This window comes from Strix aluco, chromosome 18 (genome assembly GCF_031877795.1).
Source record: "Strix aluco isolate bStrAlu1 chromosome 18, bStrAlu1.hap1, whole genome shotgun sequence".
Lineage (NCBI taxonomy): Eukaryota > Metazoa > Chordata > Aves > Strigiformes > Strigidae > Strix > Strix aluco.
In genome coordinates, this window is record NC_133948.1 from 1,077,498 (window position 1) to 1,097,303 (window position 19,806).

Below are 19,806 nucleotides of genomic sequence, written 5' to 3' on the forward strand. Positions count from 1 at the left end.
GCTGCAGGCAGGACTGCAGGCAGGGCTTTCCTGGAGCACGAGCTCCACCTGCCGCCGCCCTCCCGGGCCGGGCCGGTACCGGCGGGTGCCCCGCGCCCCACGGGCACCCTGCACCCTGCACCCCGCTGAGCTGCCCCCGCCGCCCCCGGCTGCTGGCCGCGGCTCCCCCCGCCGCCACCCCCCCCACCCCCCCCGCTCCCCGCCGAACCCCCCAGGGCACGTCCCCGGCGCGGGGGGTCCCCGGTGTGACCCCAGTTTGGGGACTGTGCCCGCTGCCGGCTCCGCACCCCGCGCTGCCTGCTGTCACTGCCCCGCTCCAGGGCCACCCTCCGGCGATGCCGGGGGTGGGAGACACCCCTCCTGTGCCCGCCCCCTCGCAGTGCCCTGCCCGGCCGCCGCAGGACGAAGCCCCTTCTCCCCGCACCCAGGGGCTGTGGCCTTTCTGTCCCCCCCATGCCCCGCCGAGTGGCCCTGGCTACTCAGCAGGATGCCGAGATGGCCGCAAGAGCTGCCTGCTCTGGCCCCCACGCGCCCCACGGCACGGGGCACCCCCAGCCCCCCCCACCCCACAAAGACACCAGACCACAGGCCATTTGCACACTTGCCATGTTCACAGCTGACGGTACAGGCAGCAGGGACATCCTCGGGGACATCCTGGGGGCCCTGGGGACCCATGGGACACCCGCTCGCACCCCCAAGGTGACCCAGGACCCCCTTCCCCGGAGCACCCACGCCAGCCCCCAGCCTCACCGCGGCCGTGCCCGCTCCCACCCTGCTGGGTGTGGGGCGGCAGCGGGGTCCCGGCAGGGCTGGGGCCGGGGTGCCCTGGGCAGGACGGGGCACCCCAAGGTCGGGTGCCATCCCCGGATCTCTGCCCACGCCACTGCTGGGGGGTGGCAGCCCCCCCACCCGCCATCGCTGCAGCCGGTAAAGGGGGATCCGCACCTCGTGCCCCTCTTGCGCTGCCACCTCCCCTTGTCCGGCAGCTCTGGGGGCACCAGCAAAGGGGGACGGATGGACAGACAGACAGACTGACTCCTGTCCCAGCCAAGGGAAATGGGGAGCAGGGGCAGGGAGCCCCAAGGGGCTGGGGCAGAGCAAAGGAGCAACCTGGCTGTTTCGTGAAGCCTCTCCCTGTGCCCAGCACCCCCTCTCTGTTCTGAGGGGGTGGCCCTGCCCGGGTGCCCCCAGAGAGGGGCCCGCAGGCAGCACTTGTTGCCTGTGTGGGGTGGCACTTGCCTCCCACATCCTCTGGGCCACCTGGATGACTCGTGGTCCCACCACTCCCCTCAGTGACCAGCCTGGGGGGTCCCCCCGGGCACGGGGCTGGCTGGAAGGTGGCTCTGGGGCTGCAAAGGGGGGTCTGTGGGGGCAGCCCCTCGCGACGGGAGGGCTCTGGCAATGCCAGCCCGAGGCTCACAGTGCTCCTGACCTGTGTGGGAGCCCCAAACCTGCCTCCCCCAGTGGGCACCTCCCTGTCCTGTGCCCAGCTTGTCCTCCTGGCCCTGGGTCCTTCCCATCCCCACGCCTCTGCCCGACCTTCTGCGCCCCCCTTCAGTCAAACACAGCATCAGCCCCAAAATCCCCCTGGTCCCAGCCATGCCCAGGAAAGGGAGGCGTGTGGTCCGTGGGTTGGGGTGGGGCTGGGTGGGGAGGGAGCCCTGCAAGACCCCCCGGCTGAAGGCCCAGGCCGTGGTGGGTGCAGAGTGGGTTGCCAAGGGGACGAGGACAGTCTCGGGGTGAACCCGGCTGCTCAGGGGACCCCGCTCCGGCTCTGCCTTCAGGAGAGCGGCTGTCGCGTTCGGAAGCCGGCCTGCAACACTGGGTTATCCCAGGAGGTCCTTGCCACAGGGCTAGTGAGCACAAGCCAAAGCCAAGAGAGAGCAGCCAGGACTGGATGCTGCCTGGCCCTGCGCACCAGAGCTGCCCTGACCTTTGGTTGAGGCACCCCCCCCTGCCACCGTGCCCCCAGCACCTCTGGGCTGTCCCCATGAGCCAGCCCCGGTCCCAGCCAGCAGCACGGGGCCCCCGTCCTCTCCTAGGGCGCAGGGTCCTGCCCTGCTGCTGACCACACCATACCCCGGCTGCCAAACCCCCGCAGATGGGCCAGAGCCTGGAGCTGGATCCCTGCAGGGGCAGGGGACGTTCATCCGACTGACGGACGGACGGACGGCGAAGCATGGGCTGTGCTCCGGCTCTGCCAGGCAGCAGATCCACCCTCCTCTGCCCACTCCTGCCCGTCCAGCTTGTGGCCCTGGGGAGGGGACACACACACCCTGCAAGTACCAACCCAGCGGTTAGCCGCAGCCCTCGGCGCCGTGCGGTTAGTCGGGACCACGCTGCCGGCAATGGCTTCCACATGCACCAGAGTCACAAGATCAACTGTGGAGAGACAAAGGGAGTGAAGAGAGGAGCCCGGGAGCGCCCGCGTGCTGGTGCAGGGAGCAGCACGAGGCCATTCCCCATGACGGGTGAACTGGGGCCCCAGGAGAGCCCCGAGCTTGGGCTCTGGTGGGGCTCGTGGCAATAGCATTGCTCTTTGGTTGAATCTTTCTGCAAACTGGGTTTGCTGGACCTTTATGGCCGTTACTGATTGTTATTAACAGGTCCTGTTTCCACTGAGCCTCTTTTTCCTCATTTAGCCACATGAAATTTCTTGGAAAACAGAAGGCCAATAGGGAAATTTTCCAAGCCCCCCCGCCTGAGCATCTTCCTTTCCATCGCAGCGTGCGGGAGACAAAGATGCTCAAGCGATGCTGCGGAAGGGGCTGCTGCAGGTTAATGACCAGGAGTCCCGGAGGAGGCCACGGTTCGTTTGTCATGGCGAATAGCATCCAAGAGTTAAAGTGCAAAGAGTATTTGTTAGTAGCAATAGAGAAACAAGTCAGAACGATTAGTACAGGCGGTTAGTAACAGAAGCATGGCACAATTGGTCTGACTTACAGGACATACATACTGGAAGAGAAATGAAGAGAAAAGCAGCAACGGTTAGTTTGTTTAATTCAGTTCAGGAATGTGTTAGTAACAGAGATCTACTGGCTTAAAAAGGAACTGAAAAGCTTCTGCTGATAAAACCGTTTTAGGCTCCTAGTCAGCAACAGGCTCCACAGGCGGACCCGGGCAGGGCGTGTGGGGAGAAACCCTCTCCTCGTGCCGGCGAGGGCTGCCTGCGCGGGCAGGGGCTGCCGGCCGCTCTCCTGCCCACGGCGGGGGCTCGCGCTGCCCGGCCCTGCCTGCGCAGCCTGTCACCGCCGCGGCCCTCACAAACGTACTTACCCAGCTTTTCCGTTCCCCTTTAAAGACAGCGCTGGCGGCCCGTGGTTAGTGGGAGGTGAGACAAGGCCGGTTAGTAGGGCATGCGCGGGAGCCGGTTAGTGGGTTAGTCTGTTGGCCGGGGGCTTCGGCAGCCCCTGGCACCCTGGCGGCGGCGGGGGCCCGCGGGTTAGTTAGTAGGTTAATGTGGGAGCGCAGCGGCAGCATGCAGAGCCGGCCCGGGGAGCCCCCCACGGCGCGGGAGCCGGGGGGTCTGCTCGGCTCTCAGGGAAGCAGCGGGGCCCAGGCTCACGAGAGCGGGAGGATTTCGGGGCTTTGCCACAGGGTTGAGATTTGGGAAGGTGTTAGTGGCGGGGGGGGGTGTTAGCCTGCGTCATGTCACCTGCTTTCAGAATTAAACGCTTCGCAGGGCTCTGCCCCTCCCGTCCATGCGGGTGAGGCACAGAACGCCCCGAGCAGCGCGTGCCCCCACCCAACGTGTGTTGCCCACCCCCGGTACCGGTGCAGACGAGAGACGGGGCTGCAGGGAGGAGACAATCCCGGCAGTGCCAGCCTGTGAACTTGGCATTGCAAGGCGCCGGGGTCAGGGTGCTAAAGGAGCTGGAAGAAGCAGAGAGAGGGAAGAGGTGGGAGCATGGCGGGAGGTGCCCAGGGCAAGGTCACAGGCAGCTCTGCAAGAGCCAGGCTTCGGCCAAGACGGCAACGCTGCTCTGGGTCCCCACCAAGCTCCCGCTGCCCGTGGAGGGAGGGGGAGGCGGGAGCAGAGGTGCCCGGTGGCTTGTCCCCTCCCTGTGGGAGCCGGGGGCTGAGCCAGGCAGAGTGCCGGGGGGCTGCAGGAGCCGCGGTTCTGCACTGCACCCCGAAGAATAAGGCTGGGAAGGGGCACCCAGGGCACCCTCTGCACCCTCCTCCTCCTGCAGCACCAGGTCCCTCCGGTCCCCACAAGGCTGCTCCTCCGTTTTGGACTTCGAGGGGCTGTAACGCCTGTCACGAGCTGTGTCTGCCCTCAGCCCCCAGCCTGCTGTACGCCTGCTCGGGGGACGCTTGCTGGAGTGGGCAGCGGGGCGATGGTGGCACCCACTTACAGGGCCACTGTTGGCCCCCCATGGCCCCACGGGGGCCATGCAGAGGCTTCTTGGGAGGAGGATGCACTGCCCCTGTCCCTGCCCATGCTCCAGGCCACTCCACAAACCAGGCTATTTCCTCAAAGCAGCATAGAGGCAGGATCCTGCCGGGACGTGCCACCAGTGCCGACAGACACAGGGACGGGTGGGATCAGTGGGGACAGCCGGGGTCCCTCTGGGCTCTGGCCGTCGTGTCTCCTCGAGGAGCTGGCGCAGCTCTGCTCCCATCCCCGTCCCTTCTCCCTCCTCCTACACTGCACTCAGTGAAGGGGACGGGTCTCATCCTGCCCGTTGCTGGGGGGGCACATGGGAAGACCCATGCGCTGGGTCTGTCTGGGACGCAGCAGCAGGAGGGCAGGGGACCCCAGCACCTTGCAGAAAAACCGCGCGCACACGCAGACCCATGTCCTCAGGTGTCACCGTCGCCATCTCTTCGGCCACGTCCCCCACGGCAGCCGGGCTCGTGGCTCCGGCCCCCGGCCCATGGCAGCTGGTGCCAGGTGGCTCTGCTGGGGCCGGCCCGGCTCTGGCATCCGTGTGCGGGCAGCGATGGCGGGTCCCCGAGCTGCAGCTCCCCTCCGGGCACGGAGCTGGGGCTGTGCCCCTGGGGAGCAGAGATGCTGTGAGACCCTGGGCAGCACGGCGGCCGCCCCCTCCCCACCGCTGGGCACGTGTGGGGGACGGGTTCCCTCATGCAGGTGGCCCTGGGGACGGTGTGACCCCACGGTCCCAGCTGGAGCCCAGTGAGAGCCTCTGAGGGGATGGGGGGAGCCTGGGGAGGAAGGCTGGCTCCCAGCTGCCCCGAGCCCTCCCGGGTCACCAGGGGTGGGGAGAGTGTGGGGCTGGCACCGTCCATGTCCCCCTCCCCGGGGGGTCCTACCTGTGGTCACCGGCTATGCAAGGGCCGTGCAACGTCCCCCCCCCGTCCTGTCTGGCTGCTCCGGGAGGCCGCGCCGGGGACTGTGTGTGAACAGACCTCAGGTCAGTCATTAGCAGCTGTAAAAGAAAGCAACCAACGCAGCAAGGGAGAGCAACGCCGCGCCGCTGGCCCCGTGCTGCTGGCAGCCTGGCAGGAGGGCCAGGCAGGGCAGGCAGGAAGGCAGGCAGAGCCCCCCGTGGCTCTCCCGCCATCCCTGCAGCTCCCCACCCCGGCAGGATGAAAGCCCCGAGGCAGCACCCTCTGCTCTGAACCCCACTGCTGCTGGCAGCACTCCTGGTCCTGTCGGGGTGGGGGGGGTGAAGGAAAGGGCCCGATCCTGCGGGGTGGCGATGCAGGGGGAGATGCTGTGCCCCCCATGGTTCACCCCCCCCGCACACTGGGCTGCCCTGGGAGCGAGGATCGGCCCAGGCATCTTCCCAGTTCTGGAAAACTAACACAGGGCTGCACAGTGATGCCCAGATGCCTTCCCAGCCCCTCAGGTGCCCCCCCAAAGCCAGCGCTGCCCCTCGGCACCGGGGTGCTCATGGCAGCTCTGCGGCAGGCAGCAGTGGGCAAGGGGCAGGCAGGGAGGAGGTGGAGGATCTCCAGCCCACGCTCCCCAGGGGGACCTATGTGGGTCTGCTGGGCTGCCCGCTGCTTGCTCAGGGACACCCAGTGCCCCAGGAAATGCCAAATGCCACCCCTCTCTCCTTGCCTGTCCCCTGGCAGAGCCGGGGGGAGCTGGACCCACCACCAGGCACAGGGCGGGGGGGGCACTGGGACGGAGCACACCAGAAATGGTGGCAATGCCCCAAACCAGCTGTCCCTGCCTGCTGCTGGAACTCCCTGCAGTGTGGGCAGGGGCTGCCTGCCTCTGCCTCTGCCTCTGCCTCTGCCTCTGCCTCTGCCTCTGCCTCTGCTTCTGCCTCTGCCACTGCTGCCACTGCCACTGCACTGTCACTGCCACTGCTGCCCCTGCCTCTGCGCTGCGGTTAAGCTGGGTCCCTCCCTGTCTGTAGCCGAGTGGCCGGTGGTCACAGCCACACCGCGGTGGGAGTCACTCCACCTCCGCAGGGATGCGGGGGCACGCGTGGCCGGCGCCAGCAGCCAGCCCATGCCTGCAGCCAGCCTGCGCTGCCTGCCCTGCCCTGCCCTGCCTGCCCTGCCCTGCCCGCGTGGGAAAGCCACCAAGGCAGCAGGTCCCGGGGGAGCTGGGCCGTGATGACTCTGCATTTCAGCTGCGGAGCCGCTGTGTTGCGGCCACTGCCCGCAGGACGGTCCCTGCCGCGGGGACAGCACGTCCGGGCAGCGGGAGCCAGGCTCAGGCCCGGCAGGGAACCGGGCGGCGGCAGGCACTGGAGATGCCATCGAGCATCTGGCAAATGGATTCCCTGCCTGGATACGAGCTGGAGGTGCCCGCGGTGGGGCCGGCGGGACGTGCCTGCGCAGGGTGAGCGCTGCAGGGTGGCCTCTCCCGCCCAGGCTGAAGCACATCCCAGGAGATGGGGGGGCAGGAGAACAATTTTGTGCGGGCAACGCTTAACCAAACGCTCCTCTTGTGCCTGGCGAGCAGCGGTGGCCAGCGTCAGCTCGAGCTGCCTCTGCCACGCGGGGCTGGGGGCACTTACAGTGCCCCCGGGGCTGAGCAACCAAGTTAAATGGGGGTTAAACCCCCCCTCAAGTGAGGAGGAGGCTGGAGGGGAGCACAGCTCAGCCGCAGGCAGGAGCGGGGAGGTGAGGGCAGCAGGCAAGCTGCCCGTGTGCTCCTGCCGCGCTGCCGGCGGCTCTGCTGCCTGTGCCCGGAGAGACGAGCTCCGAGCTGGGGCACCCCCGATCCCCCAGCTCCTGGCAGGGGGGTTGACGCACCCTGCCCTCAGCCCTGCCTGTCCCTCGCGGTCCCCGGGCAGAGCCCAGGCTCAGGCGCTGCTGCAGTGATGCTGGCGCGGCCACCCTTTGTCTGCAGCTCTCGGGGCTGGGCAGCCCTGGGAGAAGCAGGGGGTGGTGGGGAGAAAACCTTCCTGCCAGCCCAGAAGTGACCAAAAATCTGATTATTTCTGGGCTCCTGCTGGCTCCCCGGGGCAGGATGTGCTCTCACACACAAAAGGCAGCGAGACAATGAGGGAGAGAAAATGGCTCCCCAAAAGGAGCCGGGTAACATCTGTCAGGTTAACTCTTTGCAGGAGAAGGGCTGTGCTGAAGTGCCCTGGGGGGTGCTGGCACCAGCCTCTCCTCTAACCCCCTCCCTAAGATCACCAGGTTTAGGAGAAAATGGTGGTTTCAAGACAAAGAAGTAAACCAGCATTTTGGCTACATTTCCTTCCAGCAGCACTGAAAATCAGGCAAGAATCCATTTACCTGTCTCGAGCCCTATTCTTGATGAGGTTTCTGAAAAAAAAATACAAACAGGTGGTGCATCAGTCAATATTAATTTTGGCAGGGGGGCTGCAGACGGCGCCGGCGGGACCCAGCATCACCCGCTGGGCCGGGACCGCGCTGCCCCTGCCCCTAACAAAGGGCGCGGGGCCAGGGCTGCCCCCAGCCTGGGACCCCCCGGGAGAAGTTGGTGGCTGCTGCCGTTGCGGGTGAGTTCGCGTGGAAATTATTTATAATCAGGGAATGAGAATATAGCGGGGGGAAGGCTGTTCTTTGGAGAGCGAGCGGAGGGAGCGGCAGCGCCCGCCGGCCCCGCAGCCCCCCTGAGCGATGCCCGCAGGACCAGCCGCGTCCCGGGCAGCATCTCCCCCCACCTCCTGTCCGTGCATCACACCCTGAGGTGGGGGGTGACCCCCAGGGCTCTACCTGTGGCCCCCAGCCCCCACCAGCCTGGCCAGGAGCCCCATTTCCAGCCGGAAAATAGCAGAGAGAAATGTAAGTGCAGCTTTACCTGCTTCCCAGGGGAGGGCTGGGCTGGGGGGCCGCGGGGGTCCGCACGCTCCTGGCCGCCCCGCAGCCTCTTTGTGCCGGAGCGTTCCGGAGAGCATCCCAGAGGAAGATCTCGCCACGCAAACTCCTCCTCCCCGCAGCCCCCGCAGCCCCCGCCCGGCCCTACCTACGGCGCAGGAGGATGCTGCAACTCCCATTAAATTTTAATGCTGGAAATGAGGCCGAGCCCCCTTCCCCCCTCCCGCAACCCACCCGCGGCCCCTCGCTGCTCCCCGCTGCGGCAGCCCCCGGGGACACCCCCCCACTGCAGCCATAGTGGCTACCGCTGCAAAGGCCACCATCCTGCCAGGACACTGGCCAACTGTGGTGGTGCGGACTCCCCACAGCCATTTGGGGTGGCGCGGGCACCCTGTACCCACGGGGATGGCGCAGGGGACGTGGGGGAGACGGGGGGCAGCGCTGTCCCACCCGGGGACACGGTGCGCAGGACCCGGCCGCGCTCAGTGGGGACGAGGGGATGGCAGAGAGACCAGCCGCGGGGACACGGCCGTGGCCACTGGGGCAGCGCATGGGGGGGTCCCGGCAGTGCCATGGGGGGGCCCGGTGGTGCTGCAGCCCTGCCCGGCAGGACAAACCCCCATCCCGGGGGTCAGAGGGCTTGTGGTGGCCCCTCCGCAGTGCTTGGCCACTTGTCTGGGTTTTTGCATTGTTGTCCAGGTCCCCGACGGGACCCCGGGGACCCACCGGCCCCACCGCCAGCTGCCCACTGTGCCTGGCTGTGTGCTGGCCCCGCGCCCGGCCCCCTGCATCCCCCCGGGGCTCTGGGACTGGGCGGGGGCAGGGGGGGCTGGCCAGGACCGGGCTCCCCACCAGCTGTGGCTGCGGAGGGACCGGGAAGCTCCGCTCCTCCGGGTCTCGCTGGCTGGCGGCCCCAGACGGGTTTGGCCTGGGGCGGCAGGAGGGTTTCACTCAGCCCATCCCCGAAACTTTTTGTTTATTCTTCTATTCTGCATTTTTAATTATGATTTCCTGTGGAGAGAACCCCTTCCTGGCAGCATTGTCTCTGATGGTGGCCCTTCTGCTCAAATGTCAGGAATGGGGCATTTTCATCACACCAAACCTTTTCTCCAGAGCTCTTCCGAAATGAGAATTTTTTCCACATTTGCAGCGCCAGTTAACCGCCGCTTTCTCATGAGCTGGAGGTGGTTTATCAGCAGCCCCCAACGGTTTCTTGCTGCCCCCAGGTTTCCCGCAGCTGCAGCCCAGGGCCAGGCAGGGAGGAGCGGGCCCTGCCCGTGCCGCTGCGCTGCTGGCGAGCCCACGGTGGCACCTCACTGCTCCAGGGCCTGGCCCTGTCCCCTGCATGGCTGTGGGCGCAGGGGCTCGCCTGCCTCCACCCCAGGCTGCCCACGCTGCTCCGGGCACAGAGGTGCTGCCAACTGGCGTGGGTGCAGGGGGGGTGTGTGGGTGCAGGGGGAGGTGCAGGGGTGGGTGCAGGGGCATGCACAGGTGCGGTGATGGATCCTGAAGCTCTTTCCAGCTCCTGAGCGAGGCTGAGGCTCAACAGTGGCCGCCCGGCATCTTCCTCAGCCTCGCTGGAGCTACAGCCAGCCCCGGGGAGTGCCAGCAGGGTCGGGGGGGGGTCTGTGGGGCAGTGGGGAATCGTGCAGAGCTGGGCTGGCGCAGGGACAGGCCAGGCCCACTCCTCGCAGGGGGGATGTGCAGTGCCCAGCTCCTCACCCCTCCACCCGAGCACTGAGGGGGGGGCTGGCAGTGGGACTGAGGACAGGCCCTGGCACCGCGTGGGTGAGGCGGGCAGGGGCTGCGCCTGGCTGTGACGGCGGCATGCGGGTGCCTGTGCTGGCTGCAGGAGCAGAAAAGGACGGTTGTTCCCCCCCCTGCCGCACGCCGTCCTTGCTCGCTCGGGCACGGCATCGCCTCCAACCACGCACCCCCACGGCACCCCTGCCCCAACTGCCACCGCGCCGGCTTGGACAACTGAGCCTTTATTGAGCTTTCCCCCCCCCCTGCCCCGCGGGACAGACGGTGCCCAGGGCGCGCGGCCGGTGGCACGGTGGCTCCGACGGTCACTGCTGGACCCTGCGGATGGACTGGACCTGGCCCGTCTGCACGTGGGAGCCCCACTCCCGCACATGCTTGTACTCGCCCGCATGGATGTCACTCTCCAGGAGGTACTGGAAGCCCCGGTACCCCGGGTACTGTGAGCAGACCCACCTGTGGCAGAGCAGAGAGTGGCGGCGGCGCCTCAGGGCTGGCAGCGCCGTGAAGCACCCCGCGCTGCGGGCGCTGGGCAGCGGGCAGAGTGCCGGCAGCTGCCAGAGCATCCTCAGCTCCGGTGCTGGGTCCTGGCAGGGTGCAAAGCCCCCCCCGCCACTCCCCGGGGTACTCACGCGCCAGAGCGGACGAAGAAGGAGCCCACGGCGTTGCTGCCCCAGCCCAGTGCGGGCAGCGAGGGGCAGTCGTCGCTCAGCTCCCCCCGCTTGCCCTGGAAGTTCTCCTCCTCAAAGAGCATCAGCCTGCTGCGCCCATAGTCCTGCTGCCGAGAGGGGCAGAGTGTCGGCATGGTTGCCCTTCCCCAGCCCCCCGGCCGGCGGTGGTCTCTGGGGAGCAGCCCAGCGGTGGGGTCGGGGGATTGGAGCACTTACAGCGCAGGCGATGGGGCGGAAGGAGCACATCCTCTCCACATGGTAGGCGTTGCTGCCGCTCCACGCCTCCCAGCACGGGTACTCGCCGCGCTCCAGCACGAACTGCTGCCCCTGGAAGCCGCAGTGCTCGAAGCCTGCCCAGCTGGGGGGTGGGAAGGGGGGGTTGAGGACCCCCCCCACGGCACCCACCACCCTGCTCACACCCAGGGCAGAGCCCGCTGCACCCCACGGGACGAGGCTGCTTCTCCTGCAGAGGCAGCCCCGCGGCTCGGGTGGCAAAAGGCACTGGAGACCTCCGTCCCCCTCCAACCCCCCTCCATCCACAGCACCATGGGGTGGCAGCTCCCTGTGACCCGCACTCACGCCCCGCTCTCGATCTTGCAGGAGCCGACGGTGCTGAAGCCGTGCTCCAGGGTGCTGTAGCAGTCGGAGGTGAACTCATGCTTCTTGCCCTGGAAGAAAGGCTCATCCCACACCACGATCTGGGGGGGACAGAGCAGGTCAGGGGGCTTGGCGACTGCAGAGGCCCCCAGCAGACCCTGCACCCCCATGCCCGGGCGTTCTCGGGGCTGAGGCTGTGTCGCCAGCGCTCCCCAGGCTGCCGTACCTTCCAGAGACCGGAGGATCTCCTGCAGCGGTGGGTCATGGTGGCTCTGCCGGGGCACAGGGGAACGGGACCCTTAACGCTTACCCCGGGGCTGGTGCCTCGCTGCCCCCCGCGAGCCCGGCCCGGCCTCTGCAGCCTGCCCAGACCCGCCAGCCCTGCGCTGGGGGCTTGGCCCTTCCCTGGGACCCCCCCAGCGCGGGACCGGCCTTCGGGCCACGCTGTGCATGGGCAGCGCGGGCAGGTGGAGGCAGGAGGCTGCAGCTCGGCGGGGCTGACTCCAGCCTTTGCCCGGCCGCAAACGCCCTGGGGAGCCCACGCGTGTCCCCTCGGTGGGGTGCTGAGCACGGGCCGGGGTCTCTCCCGGCGCCGCCGTCGGGGCCGTGCAGGAGCGGCGGGTGCTTGGCCGCCGTCCTGGCAGCTCGGCGCCGCATCGCAGCGGGGTGAGCACGCTGCCTGCCCCTGCACGGGGCTGCCCACCGCTGCCGTGCCCGCGCAGGCTCCTCCTCCCGCAAGCAGCTGCCTGAGCCAAAGCCCCTGGTGCCGTGGCCTGTCCCCAGCAGTGCCCTCGCCTCGCGCCCCGGCTGCAGGACCCCGCAACCCCTTGCCGTGCCGTGCCATGCTGTGCCATGCCGTGCCATGCTGTGCCATGCCGTGCCATGCTAGCGGCCTTGGCCCCTCCTCAACACGTCCCCGTGGCAGCTCTGCTCCCAGGACCCAGCCATGGGGGGCAGGAGCAGCTGCCACCAGGCTCCCGTGCTTACCTGGGGTGAGGTGCTGGCGCCCGGGGAGGTGACATGTCCGGCCGCCCTCCGGCTGGGTTTTTATAGCCTCCAGATAGAGACAGAGCCCAGGAGAGCATTACAGAAACCCCTAACTCAGCACATGGCGGGGAGGAGGGACCGTGCAGAACAAAGGCGACGCTGCAGCGAAGCTGATGAGCCGGGACGCCATGGCTCCCGCTCCCCTGGCCCACCAGCCATGGGCTCCGGCCCCCGGCCCCACAGCTCCCGGAGCTGGGGCATCGCTCCCAGCATCCGCCACATCCCCGGCCCCAGCGTGGGGCTGGGCTGGGCCCCTGCCCCCAGGCCTGGCAGCGCTCCTCCTGCCTGCAGGCAGCACTGCCTGCCCCGAGCCTCAGCTGGGGGCACAGGGAGGGTCTCTCACCTGCATTTCTGGGAAGCAGGAGGAAAGACGTGTCTCCACTTGCAGCAGTGCTTGCTCTCCCTGAAAGCCGGGGCGGCTCTTCCGCAGGTTGAGCACACAGCAGCCACAGAGCATCGCAACAACTGGGGGCTGGGGGCACGAGAAAGCCCGAGGCAGGTTTGCAAAGGCATTAGAGGGACTAAAGATGCAGATTGAGACTTAGTGAGCACGGCAGCAGCCTCCCACCAGCCTCCCACCTCTGCACAGGGACCTGCCGGCTGCTTCCACATCGCGGGGACCTAAATACCTTCAAGCTTCACTCCGGGTGACCCCTCCACCCAGACATCCCGGGGCGGTGCTGGGGGCGCGCAGGGCTCCGAGGGCTGGGCACCTTGCCGGGGCACCCCCAGAGCCTGCCCGTCGGAGGGCGAGCGGTGGGGCAGCAGCCAAAGGAGGCTGTTGGGCCAGGCACCAAAACCCGTGTGCCCGGGTTGTGCTGTGTTTTGGGACAACTTTTGCCAGGAAACCGCCAGGTGGCTGAGTTGGAGCATCGTCCCCCATGCAGCCACAGCTGGGGGGGCTGCTCCTGGCCACAGCGGGGCTGCGCCGGCTGTCCCTGACATCTGCAGCCCCCAGCAAACCTGCGTTTGGCACAAGTTGCCCCCAGCCTCTCGCTGTGGCCTGGGCTAAACTCCACTTGCTGCTGGCCACCAGCGTGGCGACCACGGCTCGCTTGCTCTCCGTGCCCCAGCACTGGGACGTGGTTGTGGGGAGCCTGGGCTGTGGCAGTAACCAGGGCAGAACAAACCCCTCACCCATGCCTGGGCCTGCCGGGGCCGAGCTGGGTCAGCTCTGGCTGCACCAGGGTGAGGTTTGGGCAACACTTTGCTGTGTTCGAGCTCTGCGTCCCCGTGCCGGGGCCAGCCGGTGCAGCGAGGGGCTTTCCAAAGAGCCTGCAGCCGGCGGCAGGGATGCTCAGTGGGGAGGGCAGAGATTTTGTGTTCGGGGGGCTCAGGAACCCCCGGGGACAGACCCCTGCTGTCAGCCCTTCTACAGCACCGTTTCAGAAAAAATCACCGGGCTGCCGAGTCCTCGGAGCAACGGCCAAAGCAGCGCAGAGCAGCCGCCAGGAGCAGAGCTCGGTCCCGCTGAGCTCAGTTTTCCAACGCCCAGTTCCAAAGGTGGGGGGAGCTGGGGGGGAAAGCGGAGCCGGGAGCAGAACCTGGGGGGTGGGTGAGACCTGCTGAGTGATGCCCAGGAGCCACAGAAAAGGCAGCCGTTAAAAACCTACCCAGGCTCTGAGAGGAAGAGAAAGCCGCTTAAAATAGAAATCTGTCTAACAAACGTGAAAGGGAATGCGAATCGAAAGCCCTGAATCACAAAAAGCTGCCCAGCGTCAAGGTGAGAGACCAGACTGCGGGGAAACGGGGCAGCAGCACCCGCAGCCGGCCGTTCCTGCGGGCAGGGCACAGCCCGCCGGGAAACCATGGGTAAAGGAGAAGGGATCAATAAATGCCTTTTGTTCGGGATTTTGGGCAGGAGAGCAGAGGGTGCAGCTGGATCCCACCGCTGCTGGCTGACATTTCACACTTGAGGGGAACAGAAGATGATGGCAAGCGGAGGGCTCTGAGCTTTCTGAACGTGCAGTCTGGGGGGATTTATGCTGCCAGTGATGAAGAGCCAGCCCGGGAGCGCTGGTGCTGGATGCTGCAGGAGGCTGGGGGTACTGGAAAGGACTGGGAGGAAACCGTGCAGGTATTTACATGATGAACAGGACCACAGCAGGGAAACGGGGAGAGCAGCGGATCAGGGGCTTGGTGGGAGTCGGGGAAGGTCCCCTTAAGGTGCCTCCCGGTGCAGGGGGTGGCCGTGGGGTGCAGGAGACGCAGCACCGTGGGCTGAGCCACCGCAGGGACCAGTGTCCAGTGTGTCAGGGACCCCGCAGCCCCCCCTGCTTCTGCTGTCGGTCAGAGACAGCACTGATGCACCGAAACCCCGCGGGGGATTTGGTACCGTGCGGCGTGGTGGTGGCAGAACCAGGGATGGTGTGGAGTGAGCACAGCTCGGGTCAAATGGGCTAAAAAGTAGCTGATGGCCGTGCTAGTGGATGCAGTGAGCAGGGACACCCTGAAAGGAAAACACTGTTTTCAGGGACTGGGATGGTTTGGGAAGTATCGGCTTCGATTACACGTCATTTGGAAAAAAAAAAACAAAAACTCTTGAAGCATTTCAGAACATTAAGTCTTGCATCCTGGCATCTTCGGGGCAGCGCGCTGAGGCGTTGGCGGGCATGGAGCGACATTTAAAGCAAGAGATTCGGTGTTTAGAGGGGAGAAATGAGCACAGGGCGGCCGTGGGGCACGGGGCTGGTGCACCCTCCCCGGCAGCAGCCACCCCCGAGCTGGGTGCCCGTGCGGGTCCAGCGCCGGGGCGTTGGGCAGGGGAGGGCAGCGTGCCGGCAGCGGCTGGGCCACGCCGGGGCTATATATGCCCTGTCGGGGCGGCCGCCCGCGGGGCCACGGGTGCTGCCGCCCGCTGCAAAGTGGCACGGTCAGGCCTTCTGTTGTGCCGCCGGCACAAAGGAAAGTGCTGGGTTCAGCGGCTGGGCACGGGGCCGGGGAGAGGCTTCCAGCTCGCCCAGCGCTTTGCAGGATGTGATGACTGGGCGGCCGCGCAGACACTGATGAGCCGGCAGTTCCTTTGTGCGCCCGCCTGGGGGTCTGCCCTTGCCAGGCTATAAAGTGGGGGCCTCACTGCGCCCCGAAACACAAGCCCGCTCACTCCAACAAGAAGCAGCAGCTGCCCAGGTAAGAGGACAAAGTCCCCGGGCACTGGGCTGCAGCCAGACCCGAGGGGGGGAGAGGGAAATGCAGGGTCTCAGCCGTGACCACCGCTGTGGCCACCACCTCCGGGAGCACCCTGGTGCTCAGTATCCCGCCGCCCTCTGCTCCCCCAGCAGCCGCTGGTGACACTCATCTGGGGGGCCACCAGCTCCCGGTGCCCACTGGAGAGCTTCAGGCACCTTCCCAGCCCCTCACATGCTGCCCTGGTGCCCAGCCGGGCTCCCAGGCACACCCCGTGCGGGACGGCCCCAGCACCTGGAGCAGCGTCAGGCCCCAGCCCGGCCAGGGAGAGCGGGGAGCAGCCAGGCACCAGTGTTTGGGGCTGCCCTGGGCACCCCTGCGGTGGTGGGAGCGTGCTCAGGGCTCCCCTGACCACAGAAGAAGAGTGTGGGCACCTGGGACCTCCCACCATCCTCCCGGGGAGGGCAGGACCCTTCTGCCTGTGCCTGCCTGGAGAACCCCCTGGCAGCTCCTCTCCCAGCCCCAGCCGCCCACCCTATTGCTGAACCCCCCACCCCAATGCCACCATCCCTGGGGCAGGGCGAGGGGTGGGGGGGTGGTGGGGTGCCTACAGTCACGCATCCCCTCTAACCTGCTGCTGGTGCCCCATCCCAGACTTGAGCCCAACACCGCGATGTCTGAGACCACAAAACCCGCTGCTCCCGGCCAGGCTGCGGAGGAGAAGGAGAAGGCGGCCCCAGCGCCAACTCCATCCCTCGACCCTGCTCCTGTCGCAAATAGCAAGGGCGAGGAGCCCTCCACAGAAGCCTTCAGGGTAAGCCCTGCTGCTCCCCAGACATCCCTCCCCGTTGCGTCTCTCCTGGTGCAGGATTCGGGCTGGCGGGGCTGCTGCAGGAGGGATGCTCCAGGTGCCCGTTGCCTGGGGCGGCTCATTGGGGACTGCAGGCTTTGGAAACGCTCGGCCCCGGCTCACAGCATCAGGGCTGGGGGCTGCCACCCGCCCCCTCCGGTCACCCTCTGCACGGGGGGTCCTGCAGTGCTGCAGGGGGGTGGAGGAGGAGGCTGCGGGTGACAAGGGCCAGCACCGAAACACCGTGGTGACGCCCGGCAGCGTGCCACCGAGGTGCTGCGGTGGGGCTGGGGATGAGGGGCGAGGGACATGAGGGCTCTAGGGACACTTTGCACGTGCCAGGCAGCGAAGGCCACAGCGCGGACGTGGCTCCTGGAGAAGCAGCTCCTTCCCAGCCTGACGTGGGCACCGGCACGGGGAGACGTGGCTTTGCAGCAGCAAAGCTGGGGGCAGGATGAGGCTGTTTCAGAGCAGGGACGGCTCTCAGGAGGGGACCTTCCTGTGCTCACGTTGGGATGGGGCTGCTGACGCACAGAGCCCAGCTCAGGGCCTGGGCTTCAGACCTGGAAAGCTGCAGGAAGCCTTGGAGAGCCAAGGCGGATGCGTGGGGCAGTGGGCAGGGACACGCAGCACCGCCCTGTCCCCCCCGAGCGTGCCTGTCCCCCTCCGACCGTCTCCCTCTGCCCCCAGATCGTCGTCTTCGATCAGGAGAACTTCCAAGGCAGGCAGATGGAGTTCACCAGCGAGTGCCTGAACCTGGGCGATCGCGGCTTCGACCGGGTGCGCAGTGTCATCGTCACCTCTGGACCGTAAGTGACCCCGGCCACGGAGGGGACCGTGGCCCCGGGGGTGCCCCTGGGAGGTGGGGACGCAATCCTGGGGAGCAATGTGACGTGCAGGGGCATTTCCCTGCAGCCTGGGCAGCGAGCAGAGCAGAGCCAGCGCGGGAGTGGAGCTGGTGAGCCCGGGTCTCCGAGGAGGAGGAGGAGGGCAGGGCCATTTGTAAAGCAATGGGTGCCGGAGGCAAAGCCAAAGGTGCCCATCAGATCTGCTGCCTAAGCACCCGCGAAGTGCAAGAGGTTTTAGAGAAGCCAAAGTGAAAGGAGGCCGGTGCCTCGGATTGGGCTGGTGGCCAGGGCCGCTGTGGAGCCAAGGCTGGAGCGGGCAGGGGAGGGCAGGCAGGCAGCCCCACACGCCTGCCTGCGCCTGGGCAGCTGAGCAGCGATAAAGGGGCTGGGAATGTCCGAAAGCCATGGGAACAGTTGACACAGGCAGGGACAAAAGTGATCGCCAAACTAGATGATAACTGCACAGACAGATGATCTTCGTGTTGAAAGAGCATCTCACCGCGGCCGTGCCCGGGAAGGGAGCCCGGCAGTGGCGGGACAGCCGGGGGGTGGCAGTGCTGCGGGAGGAGGCACGGGACACGGCTTATCCTGACGGCAGCCCTGAGGGACGGGGCAAGGTGGCCTGTGGTCACCCTGAATGTCACCGTGTAGCACCGATAGCAGCTTTTTTATTAGGAACCCAGAATATCTAACTCTTCTTGAAACAAAAGGGGGACGGAGCAGCCCCAGAGGAGCTCACGTGTGGGAAGCTGCACTAGAAAGGGTGAAACTCGAAAAACAGAGAGCACTTCTGTGCCACCAGGGTCCTCAACCCTCAGAGTCTTCTCGAGAGTCACTGGTGAGACTCTGGGCCCAAAAAATTACTGAGGGAAAACAGCAGCAGATGCAGGGCAGCTCCGGTGCCTTTCGGAGCCCTGAGGCTGTGACACTCACAGCACAGCAGCACCCGGGGCACTGCTAAAGAGGTGACGCTGCAGCTGAACAAGCCCTGCACGCTGCTGAGGGGATGGAGGCAGTGGGGCACCCAAACGGGCCAGGATCAGCCGCCCCGGGCAGCCCTGGCCCGGGCTTGGTGGTGCAAGAGGGAAAACAAAGTCCTGGGATAAGGCAAGGCCGAGGCTCCGGTGTGCTCGCCAGCTGCCTCGAGGCCCTGCTGCTCCCCGGGCTGAGGAGGGGGAGCGGCGTGAGTGCGCTGGGCCCCGCTGCCGGCCTCAGACACGTGCGCTGGTGAGTGCTCGGCTGAGACCCTGCGCGCTCAGCGCCGCTCATCCACCGCCGGCTCCGCGCGTGCGGTGCTCTGAGAGAGGTGGGAGCGGGATGGTGGGGCCAGCCCTGACACTCGCAGCCTTTTTGGGGTGCTGGAAGCCCGGCTCCAGCGCTCTGCAGGCTGGCAGAGCCAGAGAGGAGCGGCATCTGAGCCGCTGCCTTGTCCTGCCCCTCTCCCCAGCTGGGTGGCCTACGAGCAGGCCAACATGCGTGGGGAGATGTTCATCCTGGAGAAGGGCGAGTACCCTCGCTGGGACACCTGGTCTAGCAGCTACCGGAGCGACTGCTTCATGTCCATGCGTCCCATCAAAATGGTGAGTGCTCGGGGAGCAGAAAACCCCCAGCGGCGTCTGGCCGGGGCCAGGGCCATGCTGCTTCGCCCGTGCGACCACCCGGTGCCTTCCCTCCGTCTTCCCCAGGAGGCTGAGGACCACAAAATCTCCCTGTACGAGTCTGCTGACTTCAAGGGCAACAAGATGGAAATCCAGGAGGACGACGTGCCCAGCCTCTGGGCTTACGGCTTCTGCGACCGTGTGGGCAGCGTGCAGGTGCCCAGTGGAACGTAAGCTGGGCCACGGCTGCCTCCTGCCAGGCTCCCCGTCCTCCCCCGCCGATCCCCAGCACCCGTGCGGGGCTCTCGGGTAGCCGGGAAGCTGGTTCTGGTTGCCCCCAGCGCGCGGGAGGCTGTGCCAGCTACCTCGGTGCTGCCTGCGGTGGCCGATCCCCGCTCAGGTGGCCTCTGTTTTGTTTCCCCGCAGCTGGGTCGGGTACCAGTACCCTGGTTACAGAGGTTACCAGTACCTCTTTGAGACCGGGGACTTCCGACACTGGAACGAGTGGTCTGCCTTCCAGCCCCAGATCCAGTCCATCCGCCGCATCCGGGACATGCAGTGGGACCAGAAGGGCACCTTCGTCACCCCCGACGCCCCCTCCGACTGAGCGCTGCCGCCTGCTAGCTGCGAGCCCCGGGCCCCGCGGGGCACCCGCGCCCCCCCCGGTCGGCACTTTCCTTGTACATTGCACATTCCCTGGATGTACTCTACCTTGTGAGGCAAATTAAAAAAAAAATAAACCCAGAAGCCTAGAGCTGCCTCCGGGAGTCGGTGCCGCGCCAGGACGCTCTGCCTTCGCCCCGCTTTTCTGACCCGCTCGAGCCTCTTGGCAGGGTGGGATGGGGGGGTGGGGGGGTGTGATTTTCCCAGGAAATCGCTCCCCAGACAGGACCCCCCCACTGCTGGGGGGACCCCGGTGAACGCAGGAGCATGTGCGGGAAAGAGGGGGGGGAGCAGGAGGCTCCTCCAGCCGGACCCCGCACAGCTGGGGATGGGGCGGGGGGGGGGGTCAGAGCACCCCGGGAGCGGCCGGGCCGGGGGGGGCTCCCGGCTCCTCCCGTGGGTGGGTACAACACGCCGCGGGATTCACC

General features: G+C 66.9%; 2 protein-coding genes and 1 long non-coding RNA gene across 4 annotated transcripts; 1 reads left to right on the forward strand and 2 right to left on the reverse strand.

The window, feature by feature from the left end:
- Positions 1-592: 592 nt before the first annotated feature.
- LOC141931779 (uncharacterized) lies at positions 593-8,315 on the reverse strand. Its single transcript, XR_012625660.1, has 4 exons — positions 8,201-8,315; positions 7,672-7,701; positions 5,278-5,357; positions 593-5,001 (listed from the first exon to the last, which is right to left on the reverse strand). It is a non-coding gene; the product is annotated as an uncharacterized LOC141931779 (long non-coding RNA).
- Positions 8,316-10,286: 1,971 nt separating this feature from the next.
- Positions 10,287-11,511, reverse strand: CRYBA4 (crystallin beta A4). The gene is made up of 5 exons (XM_074844292.1): positions 11,473-11,511; positions 11,229-11,347; positions 10,866-11,007; positions 10,611-10,753; positions 10,287-10,434 (listed from the first exon to the last, which is right to left on the reverse strand). Exons 1-5 carry the CDS (start codon positions 11,509-11,511, stop codon positions 10,287-10,289), a joined length of 591 nt encoding a protein of 196 aa, XP_074700393.1.
- Positions 11,512-16,092: 4,581 nt separating this feature from the next.
- Positions 16,093-19,408, forward strand: CRYBB1 (crystallin beta B1). Of its 2 annotated transcripts, XM_074844082.1 has the most exons (5): positions 16,093-16,233; positions 16,960-17,078; positions 18,565-18,697; positions 18,803-18,945; positions 19,142-19,408. In XM_074844082.1, exons 1-5 carry the CDS (start codon positions 16,093-16,095, stop codon positions 19,320-19,322), a joined length of 717 nt encoding a protein of 238 aa, XP_074700183.1. In that variant the 3' UTR covers positions 19,323-19,408. The 2 variants fall into 2 exon arrangements, with proteins under 2 accessions (XP_074700183.1, XP_074700184.1); XM_074844083.1 differs by having other exon boundaries at positions 18,565-18,945.
- Positions 19,409-19,806: the final 398 nt, after the last annotated feature.